Source organism: Centroberyx gerrardi, chromosome 2, assembly GCF_048128805.1.
Source record: "Centroberyx gerrardi isolate f3 chromosome 2, fCenGer3.hap1.cur.20231027, whole genome shotgun sequence".
Lineage (NCBI taxonomy): Eukaryota > Metazoa > Chordata > Actinopteri > Beryciformes > Berycidae > Centroberyx > Centroberyx gerrardi.
This window is the reverse complement of record NC_135998.1, coordinates 15099289-15114432: the sequence shown is the minus strand read 5'-3', so window position 1 is coordinate 15114432 and position 15144 is coordinate 15099289. Positions and strand designations below refer to the sequence as shown.

The window sequence follows — 15144 nt, the reverse complement described above, 5'->3', positions numbered from 1 at the left end:
AGCAGGGCTTGAAAGCCAGAGTGTGACCTGTGGAGTTTGGGTGCTGTGGGTGTGTGTAGCCCTGTCCACTACCAGTTTATTTAGTCTGTTCTTTTAGAGTTTGTTGTTCAACACTTCTGCCAGGCCAAACAGGCAGCTTCACAAGCAGCTGAAAAGAGCAGCCACTGGCTCTGGCTGAAAAGAAAGGACACCAGTTGTGGTTCAAAGTGTGGAAACCCATTTCATGGCCTAACTATAGTAGAAGAATTGGTTAGTCATACATCATCCACAGCTATTTTTACATGATCAAACCTGTTGTTTGCCGATGCAGTGCAGTTTCTGAGCAGGCTATTTCAAGTCTCTTTAGCCTCTAAATGTTGGTTCGATGCGGTTTCTGAACTGCTGAGTGTGAGTGTGGTGTTTCAAGCCTGAAGGGTCAACTGTGCCGAGTCATACTGACACGCTGACTAGTTTCTTTCTTTATATGTAACACACTCTAATGGGGTAATTGTAGCTGAAACGTGTAAGATAAATATAGAGTCACAGCAAGTAGAGAGCAATGTGCGGTTTTACTAATTTATTTCCCGACAGTCAGCATCTCATTGCCAATTTTTGATATTAATTTCTTTATATGTAAGCCAAGGTGTAAATGCAGGATCAGTGTAAAAGTGCATTGGTATGATGTGTGGGAATAGAGAGAGGAGGTTCCTGGATGCAGGGAATTACTGTTGAGTCTCCTGGAAGTGTCCTGGGCCTAATGCCACAAAACATCTATGATGGGAGATGCTCATTTGTTAACCTCAACAACATCTCTGCTCTCACTCCAGTAACTGGAATTGGTCTTAATTGTTGTAATTGGCCTAAACAACTTAAATACATCAAATCAGGCATGGATTGGTCTGCTAATCGGGCCTGGTGACTGTTTTATGTGCAAGCATTTATTCTTCAAATTTATTCAGATTGTATCTTATTAACTAAATTTCATGTATTTGAAAAACAACATGAAGCACATTATTCTTACCTTGAGACTTGGTACATTTGGTCCCATGGTCCCATTTTTTTTCTTCATCTCCAGTATGAAAGTTCCCCAATCAATAATGCACAAGTGGTCGCCCAACATTGTTATTGAAATTTTGTTAGCCAATAACCACAGGCATATTATTATGCACATAACAATTTAACATGTATGGGGTGTACTATCATCAAAATGCAGGGCCAAGATTATCACTTGAAATCATTATGTTAGTAGTGATTTGCACTGAACCTGCCATTTACAGTCGGAGACGAGTGGAGCAAAAGCCATCGTCCTGCTTCATGCTGACCGTGACATTTAAATACCTTTTAGGCTTCACTAGAGGGCAGAGAAGCCTTGAGGAACTTGAATGAGGGTTTTTGAAGATACCTTCCCTGTTCCTTCTCTCTTCCCTCTCTCTTTGCTTCCTCCCACTGTTTTGCAATGTCATTGTTTCCTAGTTGAAAGACCATTAGCCATTCTTGATGTGGATTCGGGAGCCGCACTGCTGACTGTCCCAGATCCTTTCTGTGCCCTAGATCTCTCAGATACACCAGGTAAGGATCCCTGTCTGTGGTGGAAAGCACTCCATGTAGCTCTCACAAAAAGGCCTTGCTATATTCCTTTTGTTTGTTGTTGTAAAATAAGCACTGTCTTTGCAAGCAATAAGTTTGAATATGAGATATGAACTGAATGATCTGTAGTTGTGATCATGCGGTATTCTTCCTAAGTGGTATTTATGACCACTGATTTTCCAATATTGAAGGTTTCTGATAAGGAGTACATCCATTAAATCCTAAAAAAAAATGCTGCACTTTTCTCATATTTTTTGAGAGTCAACAAATGGTAAAAGATAATTATTTTGTTTTCCAAAAATATCTCTGAAAGCCTTTTTCTTCCTCTTCTGCTAACATTCCAAAACATATATATATATATATATATATATATATGTGTGTATATAGCAAGACTTCAGTTATGCTGATGCTTTTCCAACTTAGCTTAGCACTTAATCATCTGAAATATAATACAATTTTGGATACATGAAAGTATATGCCTGCAAACCATTACTTTTTCTTAATTCTAATTTTCTAATAATTTGTGCCTGAAGTCAGACTGGTTTCTTGTAGCCCAAATTCCTCTAATGTGGGCCTCACAATAATTGAGAAAACTGCTAATAATCACATCTTTTACAAATTAATGAAATTAATAAACACGACTCACCTCAGTGGGGTTGGTTAGTCCTTCATGTGTCATTTCTGGGTCGAATGAACAAATGGTTCACTAAGACAGCAGCTTTTCACCACCATTTGACCTACACACTGCTACGTTTTTAACTTGACTGATGTGAAGATTATCTTTTTAACCCAGTCCTTTGTCCTGTCTTTATCTGTCTGTAGCTATACTATCCACCTTTTCCTACTTTTTCCTTTGGGCCATATATGGTGCACCAGCAGGAAATTGCCGCTCTCACTCTCCTTCACTTTCTTTTGTTATGATTTTTCATTGCTGTCATCGTCAGTGTGCTTTGCTCAAGTATGTCTTTTCTTCTCAATTTTTCTTCACTGGCCATTAGAGAAGCTGATTGAAGGACTCAAATCTCCAGACACGTCTTCACTCTTGCTCCCTGACCTTTTGTCTTTGGCTGATCCCTTTGGTGGCTCTGTGGAGGAGTCTGCAAAAGGTTTGTTTGTGTGTGTGTGTGTGTGTGTGCGTGTGTGTGTGTGCCTCTATGCAAGTAGGCATGTGCGTGTTTCAAAATCTGTTTGAGCCCTTTAATCAAATTTCCTATGTGCAATATAAACATTTGTAGCCATTTCACTGCTACAGTGCCTTTGAGATGATTCAAAACTAATAGACAATGTGCTAAACATGAGAAATATTGGACACACAAAGGTGAAAATGTTGCCAAATCCTCTTATAACATAATATTGGGCGTCGTGGGTTTCAGGAAACACTCATGAAATGAATGAATGTCTTGAAGAACTACTAAATTTTTAGTGCTACAAAACCTTGCAGGAAACCCATCCCAGCACCTTTTTGATATATTTACATTTAGAATCCAAGAGAAAGCTTGTTTATCCTTTTTTACCGACAAAGCACTAACCATTGTGGGTAGCGTCCTTGAAACTTTGACTTTTAGCTTCTAAGAGTTAATAAAATCTTGAAATATTTGTAACCAGTAAAAAAAGAAAATCGGTAGAGTCGTCGATCCATTTATCTATATCTTTTTCCACTTTGTGCTTTCACCTTGAGCTGACATTTCCTCTCTCCTCCCGTCCCGTCCCAGATCCTCTTACTGCGGAGGACTCTCTTCTGGGCTGCTCTCTGATCTCTGGCCCGTCCGCTCCTCCTGCAGGGAGCAGTGCCACCTCCTCCATCTCTTCTGGTCCCACCTCTGCTGCCTCTGCTTTGGATGATTTCAGTCTGTTGTCTGGAGACTCCACACAGCCTAAAGCAGGCAAGTCTTAAGAATCTAAAGGACTTATGAGTATGGCTTATTGTAATGGAGCAAAATGGTTGGTGGTCTGGACAGAGACTGCCTCATCCAGCGACTCAGGCTCAGTTTTGTTTCCACCTGTGAGGAAGAACCATCTACTCTAAGGTTGGAGTAATAAAATTAATGACTAGTTGCTCGCTCTTTTGACTGACCACAATATTCTTGTCACACTACTTCTACTTCTTATCTTTTCACCCCTTCTATCCATCATCTATCCTATCTATCTATCTTTTCTGGTACAATTGGGCTTTCATGCTAATATATTAATCCTCACCCCGTTGTTGTCATCTCTGTTCTTTTTTCCCCTCTCTGTATCAATCCTCTGCAGACTCCTCCCTCCTGATCTCAGACTTTGAGCCGCACCAAGTCAGTGCAGAGGCAGGCACAGAGGATGAGTTCGATCCTATCCCTGTCACCGGCCGAAAAAACTCTGCATCCCAAGGTAAGCCTCAAGGAAGCACAGGTGGGTCTGTAGGATTGATAAACCACAACCAGGGATAGGCTGTTTGTTGGGTTCCAATCAGTGCCACGCTAGTTTATTTTATTCCTACATTCTAATTATTTAATCTCATTGAAAGTATAGTTAATAAGGATTAATGACAGGATCAGGTGCATATACACTATTCTTGCATCCACTGAGGCTCAGTTAAGGGTGTTTCAAGACCATTAGAGGTAAATAGGTAAATTTTGCCTTCTCTCTCTCTCTCTCTCCCTCTCTCTTTTCTTCTCGACCTCTCACCCCCTTCCTTGACTGCTTTGTTTGCTTGTTGTGACTCCTGCTCCTTTGCTTTTTTCCCCTCTGCCTATATTTGTCCTGTCCCCTGCCTTCCCTTGTCTCTCCGGCCAGTTTCAGGAGGCCACTCGCGCAGTAACAGTGGCGGCTCTGAATCCAGCCTGCCCAGCTTGGCCCGCTCCCTGCTGCTGGTGGACCAGCTCATCGACTTGTAGACGGCCCTATAGAAGCTGTAACACTGGATTATAGACTGGCATAGCATAACAGCAATCAACACTGTTCTCATAGCTAGCTCCTTGCACCCCCTGGCTATCATCATCATTCCAGCTCCTACAGTAGAAACGCCACTCTCCTTTCAGTGCTTCTTCATTCCTGCCCTTTCCGCAGTATTGATTGCATTGTGTCTGGCTTCTCTTCATCTCCCATCTGTCTCACCCTCTCACCAACTCACATTTTATCGTCTCTATACATAATGTATTGTCTCATGGTTAAAGAGTGGCCCGTGCACTAACATCATCCTTTATAAAAACTAACCATTACATCTTTCTGTGAATCAGGACATAATATTGCTATCCAGTTTGTTTCCACAATATTGCATTATGTCTAATAGCAAAACAATAGAAGAACATCATTGTTGTAATGTACTATAGGCATAGTTAGAAGTGGTGTAGTTATTATTGTGCACAAGTAAATTTGTCGTCGTTTGCCTTTTTTGAGTTTGTTTCTCCCTGGAGTTATTTGCACATTGTAAGGTACAACCATGGAAAAAGTAAATGACCATTTGTCTCCAGCTATAGCAAATTAGGTCAATTTATTTCTTCTAGAGGGGAAACTTGCTTGAAAAAAATATAACAATTTTTCACATGGCCTGATTTGCACAGTGGCATAAATGTTGTCTCTGTCAGGGCTGTTTTATGTGTCTGACTGTATATTGCTATTGGCTGACTAATAAGATGGATGGAATATCCTGAACAATTTAAAGCTGCTATAGATTAGATTGAAAAATGACATCAAATTGAGTTTTAGATTTGGAAAACAGCCAAAACCACACCTCCTGCCTCTCTACATTCCCTGCTCCCTCTTACCCATCCCTCTGCAGTCCTACAGCCATACTAAGTGTAAGTTAGTGTGATTGACAGGAAGAGTGGGACACTGTCCCTCCTGGAAGTATCCCTGATTGGTTGGAAGGGTGAAGTGCCATAAAATAATCTGAGACGCTGATTGCAGACTTGCTGAGTTCTTGCAGTGTTTCTGCCAAACTCTCTCATAGCATCTCGTGAATTACTCCCAAGCATTTAAGAAGAAAAGTTTTGCTGGATTCATACAAAATACCAACTAAACATTCTTACCTATAGTATCTTTAAAACATGTACTCATTCTGTTTTTGCTGCCACACTTTAGAGCTTATATTGTATTTAATTATGTCACCATACAATCATTTTGTTAAGCAAGCAATAGGTTGTTTTGGTATTAAATGACAAACGAAGGTAATTTAGCAGCGTTTATAGCAATGCACCATATCAGTAGGAAATGCATGTGACATCATGAAAATACTATGAATAAGCAACAGTCTAATAGGAAGGCGTTAGAATTAGCTGTTATATATACTGTATAGAGAGAGAGAGAGAGAGAGACCATTCATGACCATTCAGGTCAGTTTTCTGTGGCACTAACAAAGTAGAGTACATGCATTCTACATGAGTCCAGTATAACATAATTTCAGAAATTATTTTACCCCTTTTTTATGACTGCATCTACTCTAATATTCATTCCACATTGTGCAATCCTACATTCCTGTCATTTGTTTACTCCTAGCTTATGTAAATATATATCTGCAATCCCTGCAGGCTCTAATCCAGTGACCATATGATTGGTTCTTCTTCCTGTGTATATATTAAGTCATTGTCATAAAGCTTTACTTGTGGAAAACATATTACTTTACTTGTGGAAAACATATTGAGAATATATATACATATATATATTCTTAGTTTCCTGTTAATAAATGTTAATATGAATAGAGTGTTAGAGAATGAATGTATGAAATAAATATTAGTCTATAATAATAAAAAAAAATCCCATATATGATTCTTAACACCATAATCACCGAAGAATATTGAAGAATACTATATATTTCATTCCTCTTTGTGGAATTGTGTGTTGAGGAGGTTTTTTTCTTCCTTATATCTACTCAATAATTGTCAATACAGTAAAACGTATAGTTGACAATCCTAGTCTTTGTTTAACTTGGAAGATTAGGCTGAACTCCATCTCTTATTCCATCTCTTCTTACCGTGTGAAAAGAAAGTGAGCCTATGTTTTGTTTGTTTACGTAGACTGATGAAGGGTTATATTTTTAATCAAAACATCTGACAGTTTACTGCGCAATGGGAGCTCACCTGCTGGAGCTCAGTCCTGTTTCATTTCATAGTCATTGCTCTACAGTGGCAAAACTAGAATTTTGCTGAAGTTGTGCTTTGTAAAGCTATGTTTTGCTTTACCAGTTTTAGTGATCACAAAATCCATATCAAAAAGCATGGCAGTGTTGTTGAATGTTATGTTAATGTGTGTTGGTATACAGTGTTATGATAAGTATGTATGTGTGTGTGGAGTCATTGCCAGAGTTGTTGGGTGTGTTTTACAGTAGCCTACTTGTGTTGTTCTTTGACCTTGCTGCAGATATGGCAACGGTAATGTTGTCATTAAAATCTCTTTTTGAAAGCACAGGCCCCCTAAATTCTCTCTCAGGTAGTAAGAGTTACATCGCTCTCTCTGAGAGTTTGAACCGTATTGGCTTACTGTGCCCCAGTCTTGCTGTCCTTTGGAAGTCTGCACTCCATATTACACTTAACTGTTCAACAGTGGAATCACTTGGGAAATAAATTGTCTGATTTACAGTCATTTGTGAGGGGCTCTGTGAGGTGTGAAAATGGCTTACTCAGCCAGTCTTGTAATTAAGATGCAATATTGCCGCTGTAGAACTGGTTGCTTATCAGACAGAGGGTTGAGTCATTAATAATGGTAGCTGTCCTCATTACAGGCCAGGGAAGCAGGTGTAGATCCCATGTGAGTTTAGGGCCGTGGTCGAAGTTGTTCTGCATTTATAAAATGAGTAATCGGCTTCATCTTGTAAATTATGAGAAGCAAGAATGCAAGTGATCAGCAATGTAGATGTTTCTTTAGGATCAAACCACAAAGTCATTTTGCTTCCCATCCGCCATCGCTTTGGGAAGTTTACCCCCACCCCCGTTTATTTTTTTGCCCATTTTGTCATGCTATAAAATTATTTCAAAATGCGTAGATGTTTTTGTTAGATCTACTTAAAATATCTCCATTCTGAAAGTGGAAAAGTAATTCAAAACTTGTTTTGTGAATGAATACATTAAAATAACAGATCCTCTTTATTCACTCTCTGGGATGAATTTCCACAGGGATTTGATTTGATTTTCTTTTATTTTCGTGTCATGCACACAAAGTGCCCAACCCTCATGGGTTTACAAGACACCAAAGTTACAGTTGCAGTGGTCATACATTTCATTTCATTACAAAATTACAGATTATTATACAGCTTGGTCTTAAACAAAATATTCTGCCTTCTCTCCCAAGCTAAAAATTAGTGTTATTATTGTTTTATCATATTGTTGTTTTAAACTCTAAGAAGGATTTTGAACGCTTTCTCTAAAATTAGTCGTATTGTGTCTTACAAACAACAAAGTGTACATTAAGTCTACTCAGTACATCTTAATGGGATTTCAGGTACTGGTTAGCCTTTGCTTTATGGCACTCTCACACATAGTATGGAGTAAAATTACCTTTTGAGTGATGAAAGTCCTCCTTTGGGTTCAAATAAAACATAAATCCTCACCCTCCTGCTCTGAATCTTACTGAGAATAGAGCCAAAAGCATTTAAAGCACGTTGGTTGGTAACACATGCCCATTTTCAATGAGAATGATGGTCCATTACGGTACATTTAATTTTGTCTAAAGATGTGATGTAGAACAATGTGGCAACTATCTTGTTGAATCAAATGGGTTTAAACGTTTTCAAAAATGGTTTCTGTGCTATTTCAGTTATATTCATTCACAAAAATCTAGATTGTCTTTTCCAGTCCAAAAATTTAGTATTTTGAGTAGAAATCTGCAAAAACGTGAAATTAAATTAAACAACATCCTTTTGTAGTACAATTAAATTTGCGAAAACATTGAAGAGGTGGCTATTTTTCAAAGCAACTGTCTCTCAGGCTTGTGTAGGTACTGTATGTGCAACTAAAGGCTTATGTTCTCATTATCTCCCCTCTGATCCTTACAGCTCAGTCATTTGCAGTTACTGTTTGAACCTATGCAATTCCTAAGCTTATCCCTGTAGCCACCAATGTGCTGTTGTAATCAGTAAAGGTCATGCCAAGCAGGTAGTGAGATTAGTCCTTGATGTGTAACAGAAGCCCCTCATGTTCTCTGTTGTTTTGCCAAAAGTGAAAGCTGTTGATTACCTGATACTTTTGAGTGTTTTGAAAAGCCTCTGTCTTTATGGCCCAAACCTGCGTCAGAGCTGTGATATTGTGTGCTCCTTCTATTTTTGTGAGATAACTAAAAGAATTATAAAGGGATGGCAAATAAAATACAAATGTGAATGTCAACGTGTTGAGTGTTGATTGTCATAAGTTTATATTTTGTTGTTGTTCTTCAAAGCACTGGTTAATTTAGCCCAACAAAAGTACAAAATACTTGCACACAATGATGTTGGTATGGCTCCCATGGTTGAAATGAATTGTACATGTACAATCTGTTCATATTTACAGTAAAAGGAAAAAGATATACGTCACAGAATGGCCAAATAGCAGTACTTTTTCACTGGATTGATTCACCTTTCATATCCACAGTATATTCCACATTTTGCCCCATACTTTGCTCTAGATGTATTTGAATCTTTAAATATATTTTAATACATTATCTATTTAGTTATTCATCATTAGACTTGCATGCAAAGATCTAAAATACTTTGTGTGAGAAAGTGAGGGCAAGAAGTATCTGGTAAATGATTACTTTGCTCTGTATTTTGAATTCCTTCTTTCATATAGTATAATATAGAGGAGAGTTGCTATTGGTGTATATTTCATTATTATGTGTAACGCACTAATCAAAATCTTATTCTACTTGAATAGCAGGCTAAATCTACACAGGTAAGACGAAAGATCAGCACCATGTCCCATTGCATGCTAGATCCATTTTTTATTTCATCCCTGTGGTTTTACATGACTATGGCTACGCCTTCTAAAAGTTCATCATTTCTCACTTTCTGAGACAAATGGAGTAGAGAGGAGTCAGAAACACTCCTGCTCCTGAGTGAATTATGCTCATTTGTGATGATGGTAACATCGTCCCCCTCCACCTCCCACTTCAGCCCACTGATAAACATCACATCCCCTTAGACATGTTCTTCAAATATATGCTGTCCTGTATGTTGCACCATTACCATTATTCTGTAAATCTTGAAAACTGATATTATATGTGATGTTTTGTCCAAAGTGACAGTGATGATACTGATGACAGTATTTACACTGGAGTGAATCACTTTACTCGCTAAAACCTGATATGGTTTTCCTTTGGCCTATTTTTGTCAGCGGGTTTTGATCCACATGAAAAAGATTATGCCTAAATAAACATTTCTCTCTGTAATATTTGCAGTAAGGGTAGAGAAGACCCGCACACTGCTTACCAAAAGAGAGAAAGTATTCTCAATCAAGTTCTCTATAATATTGTTGATTGCAATAGATAGCTCTATAGAATATGCAAATGACTAAAAGGAAACTTCATTTTGGCTACAGTTTTATATAAAAGGTCAGCAAAGCTCTTGAGCACCCCAGAGTGTTTGTAACAAGGCTTTTTTTTTCAGTGTTAAACTTTATATCTGACAGTTCTCTTGTCTCCTCCCTACAGACCTGCAGAGGGAGCCCGACAGTCGTCTGCTGCGAGCCGCTGGGACTGCGGCCTCTGTGCAGTTTGTTGAGGAGAAGCAAGGGCAGAGGATTCAGGAAGGGACCGAAGCTCTGTGTGCCCAAAACAATGCTGAGCACACGTTACCATCAGAAGAGAGCAACTCCCGCACAATACCAACTAATCCGACCGGCCCGCGTTTCATACCTGCCGAGCAAGTAACCGAATACCAGCCCCCAAACAGCCCAGTCATGTCTGATGTCTTCCAGCTGGCCCCTTTTAAGATGGCAGGAAAAGAAAGCAAGAAGAAGGCATTCACCGGCCCCCCCTTCTCTGTGTCCCATAAACCCAATGAGCCATCTGATGTCTTCCTCCAGGCGCCCTTTGGGAGGAGACAGGAATCTGCCAAAGCTGTTCCTGCTGACATCCACTTGTCGAAGTCTAACTCACAGCCTGCATGCCCGATCCAACCCAACAAACAATGCCACCTGGTCCCCATACCACCTCTTGCTGCCGCTCAGTCTCGTACTAATCAGGCCCTTCCTAAGTACTTGGAGTATGCGGAAACGCCTCTGCTCCAGCAGCCGGTGGCGGTGCACCGTGTCGTCTCCAGGATTGGCCAGCAGGCCGCAGTAGGTTCGGTAGCAGTCGGGCCTCTACACTCCTGGACCATAGGGGGACGGGCTCTGGAGGACCCGTTTACTGCGGCGCCTTTTCAACCAAGATGCTCTCAGGGGAAACCTTGATCTCCCAACAAATGCCAAGTCTGAGCTTCTTGTGCCTGAAACTAAAGAGGGAGCTGACACCAAACCTACAGTTCAGTCTCATTGTTACGGTTATCTAAAATGATAATGTGGATTTACTCCTTAAAATTGACTTCCTTGTACTTATAATGTACTTGTTGTTTAACGATAATTTTGTTCTACCTCAGCCATCTGATTTGCTTCCAGACTGAGCACAATAGAGCACCGTTGCAGCACTTTACAAGCAGCCACAGTATGATACTGGACCTAAATATGGACTTGAAGGACCGGTCCTGGATTTTTAGAATCTGACTGATGGACAAGACTCAATTCAGAATATCCAAAAAGTGTTGTTGTTTGTTTTTCAGTATTTCACAAATGGTCACCAGCCTCCAGTCATTATTCATTATCAATACTGTCCCTGCAGAAATTTACAATCGCAACATTTTTTTATTCCGCAAAACTCGCCACTACTTACAATGAATGTAATGGTGTGTAATTTCAACCACTTCTCAAACAATTACAGGAGAAAACTTCACACTTTTTTAAGGAAAGACTAGGACTGAACTTTTCATGATATTGTAAATTTACTACAACAAACAATCTTAGAAAAAGGATTTGCATCTTTATACAGTTGCCACTAATCCTCATATTTACAGAGATAAAGCACTGCAATTTTTTTTTATATTTTCATAAAGGACGCAACAAAAGCAACCAGTAACCACAGGCAAATTACCCCAAATCCCTGAATGGTTGGTCACTAGGACCTGTACAATAACCAGTCTAATGTTAGGAAGGGCTCACATGATTTTAAGCCCAAGTGACCTGCTTTACTTCAATTAAGAGGAGGCTGCTGCCATTTTCTCATAAACTGTATCAGTATTATAAAAATATTTTAGTTGTTCTGAAAGATGTCTTGTTTTTTAACGATATAGCCTGTTAATGTTGTGAGTCCAACCTTGATCTTGATAACTTTGATGGAGTGTCACATATCATGTCTGATGTGGTTTCAAAATCACCCATGTCTACCAGCTTAAGGTCAATTTGAGTTTTGCAAACAATAAAAATATGCACTGTACATACGCTCTACTTCGCTCCCTACTATTCAATTTCTTTAACATAATAAGTGCTCTTGTAATGTTTAGAAGTTGATTGGTCAACTCAACCGTTAGACAAGTTGCACTTGAACCTCATTTAGAATTCAACATCCAGTTGAAGGAACACAAATGTTGTTGAGTAGCTGAGTGGACAGAGGCACGAAATCCCTTCACTTCACACTTCTTGTTCCACTGACAGTGAATTAGACTTACTTTGTGGGTCCACAGGGTGTTTGTGTGTGTTGTGTCTTTATTTCATTGTAGTCTTAGCATTTATGAACCAATGTCATTGGAGAAGCTCTAAGTTTTGTCTTGTAATGAGGACATCAAACGTACTTCTTCTATGGTTGAGAGATCTGTGAATGTTTACAAATGAAGTAGTGAGTTTTCCAAAACCATAAAAATAACATTTGTGAATTGTTTGAAAAAGTCAGAAGGTGCAGAATTGTACAATAGCCTACATTTTCAGAATTAAGACATTTTCAATATTGACTTATGGACCAGAATTAGGAAGTGTGCTGTGGTTGGTCCAGGTTTAATGATGTATCTGCTAAGTTTGTTTACAGAGTACAGTACAGTCCAACACATGTCAGTCATTCTCTGTGTGGAGATTGAAATAATACTGTCAAACATATATTTGTATTCTGATAGGGACAGCAGGCTGGCTTAGTGGTTAGAGAAACCACCTCCTCTACATGCAGTGTGTGTCCATCAACAGCCGTGTGTCTTGCTGTTGAGCAAGACACTGACACTGACCCATACCTGCTCACACACTGTAACTTGCTCTGGATAAGTTGTGAACTGTAAATTGCATCACTTTCATCAGTTTTGCAAATGGTCTCTTGGTCCCACTTTCTTTTCTTGCTTTTTCATGATTCTTGTATCTAAATGGAAGTAGATAAGTTTGAGGGTTTATTATTGATTTGTTTAAGGCTGTGTAAGGTACAGCATACGGTCATGAACTATTAGGTGCTCGGTTAAAAAAAAATAATGGCTTCAAATGAAAACCAACACTTGATGCCATTGGTTGCCATTGGTTGTGGGGTAAAATGTGCCATTAGCCCTGGGGCAAGTTGAGCCAATGGGTCAGCTTACCCCGATCTAATTACATCTACAACAGATGTATGTGCTGAAGTGATATTTTCTAACATTATATAGCAGATAACATCATGCCACAAGACTGCAAATGGAAAACAAACAGGGGTTGGAGGCAGACTGTAAAAGCGTAGTGAGTTTCTGAAGGGCCGTCTTGAAGCCAAAAGATTTGGGTTTACGATCGCCGCCATGTTGACATTTTTTGGAGGCAGTGCAGCCAACGCGCTGGGGGTTGTCCGCAGAGCCGCAGCTCCGCCTGCTATTGGCCCGTAATCTGCCACCTGTCAATCACCAGGAAAACAACCCTGTTTTATATCCTGTTAATGACACAATTATTTTGAAAATCGCCATAAGGACACACATTAGAAGAAGTCAAATTAGCTACTGAGACCATAACCTCTTGTCAAAAAAATGTATTGACTTTATATTTTGAGTTAAGTTGGGTTGCCGCCTGCTGCCACTTCCTTATTGGCTTCAAAATTCACCTGTGGTTGGCCGCTTGGTTGGAGGATCTAAAACAACAGCCAAGGAAGTCAGAAGAAAAGTCAATTTGATCAGTGGTAAGAGAACAGAAGATGGACAGAATGATACTGAGAAAATGAACAAAGGAGAACCAGGTGATGACAGACACACACACACACACCGCACAAATGTGTTGACAGTTTTGTTGAGCCAAGTTGTGCATTGTTATCCTTTTCAAAATAAGATAAATTATTCTAATGTTATGTTGAAGAAAAAAATGTTGTTTTTAGAATGTGATAGAGGGACAAATGGACTAAAAGGACAAAAATTAAGGTTTTAAGTCGTGTAACATTTTACCCAATAGAGCTCAACTTGCCCCATTCTTATGCTCAATTTAGCTCTACTTGTCCAAACACCTGAAGTACACATAGCAAATATTATTTTAAATAAAAAGACATTTATTTTGCTGTAGTAGCACAAAAACTGGCTAATTTTACCCCATCCCACCCCTATTGCTTTTCCTGGCCTACAATGCTATATAATCCCTTTCTGTGGCTGAGAACCAGTGGTTTTAAAGCAATAAAGTTTCACATCATCTTTTGCTCGCAGGTTATTCAGACTATAAAGTGTGTGTGTGTGTGTGTGTGTGGTGCTGGGGGTGGGGGCATAATTAAACATTTTGTTATCCTCAACAATTAGGTTGCCTGAAACGGAGTCCTTGCGCTTCTCGCTGGTGGACTCAGCAAAGTGTGAAGCTGTGTAAACACCTCCTCCAGATCTCCATGGCATCATAGTTGGCCTTTGCTTTTATTGCTGCAGTTGTCTGCTTCTAATCCCACTGCCTCTGCTTCTGGCAGTTTTCACAGACACGCCTCCATGAGCTCACTGCCCACAGGATTGTAAGTCCGTCTGCATCTGTCTGCGAGAGCATTTACAAATGTAAAAAAGAGCAGAAACTCAGTGTGGAAAAGATATTTTATAATTTAGGCTGGTAGATCTGGGTGCAATAAGATTGCACCCAGATGTATTGTCTCTGCTTTGTGGCTGCTTCGGGGCTTGTTGGATAATCCCAAACACTGATACAGTTTTGTGTCACGCTGAGGCGGTGAAAAGATTTTCTATTCACAAAGTCGGCCTCATGCTCCCCAGGGCTGCAGTGGTGAAATGTGGGTGCAAGCTATTGCACCAATCACTCTCTGGCATCCAATGAAAGAATTTCAGCACTTAATATGCAACAGTAAATTACATTCATTATAGATAACTATAGTCAACTAATCTGCCAACTAAGTCAACTAAGCTGCCTGCTATTTGATAAAAGCCCTCTTTTCAAGTCCGGTCAAGTTTGTTTATAAAGCCCTTCATCTTTTATAGCCAGAGTGGGCAAATGACCTGGAAAACCTAAACATTTATTATAGGCCTATCTCTATCTCTATCTATCTATAAATCTTCATGCAGAGCAAAGTCGTTCTGCTGGTCTCTGAACATGTTACCCTGCGAAGAGCCATTCTGACTATCTGTTATTTCAATAGTTTCCCCCTGTACAGTTCTTTTTATTACATGTCTCATTCATTTGAGTGCAATGTTTTTGCTCATAT

The 15144-nt window shown here is 39.5% G+C and overlaps 1 protein-coding gene across 2 annotated transcripts in view; it reads left to right on the top strand.

The window, feature by feature from the left end:
• aak1b (AP2 associated kinase 1b) overlaps positions 1-12081 on the top strand; it is a 32028-nt gene extending 19947 nt beyond the window's left edge. The window contains exons 15-19 of one of the 2 annotated variants that reach the window (XM_078287024.1): positions 1453-1548; positions 2565-2672; positions 3279-3449; positions 3817-3930; positions 10156-12081. In XM_078287024.1, coding sequence (XP_078143150.1) covers positions 1453-1548; positions 2565-2672; positions 3279-3449; positions 3817-3930; positions 10156-10898 — 1232 coding nt within the window. In that variant the 3' untranslated portion in view covers positions 10899-12081. Of the gene's footprint in view, positions 1-1452; positions 1549-2564; positions 2673-3278; positions 3450-3816; positions 3931-4335; positions 4443-10155 lie in introns of those variants that run through there. The other variant, XM_078287027.1, reaches the window with a different exon arrangement.
• The last annotated feature ends 3063 nt before the right edge of the window (positions 12082-15144 follow it).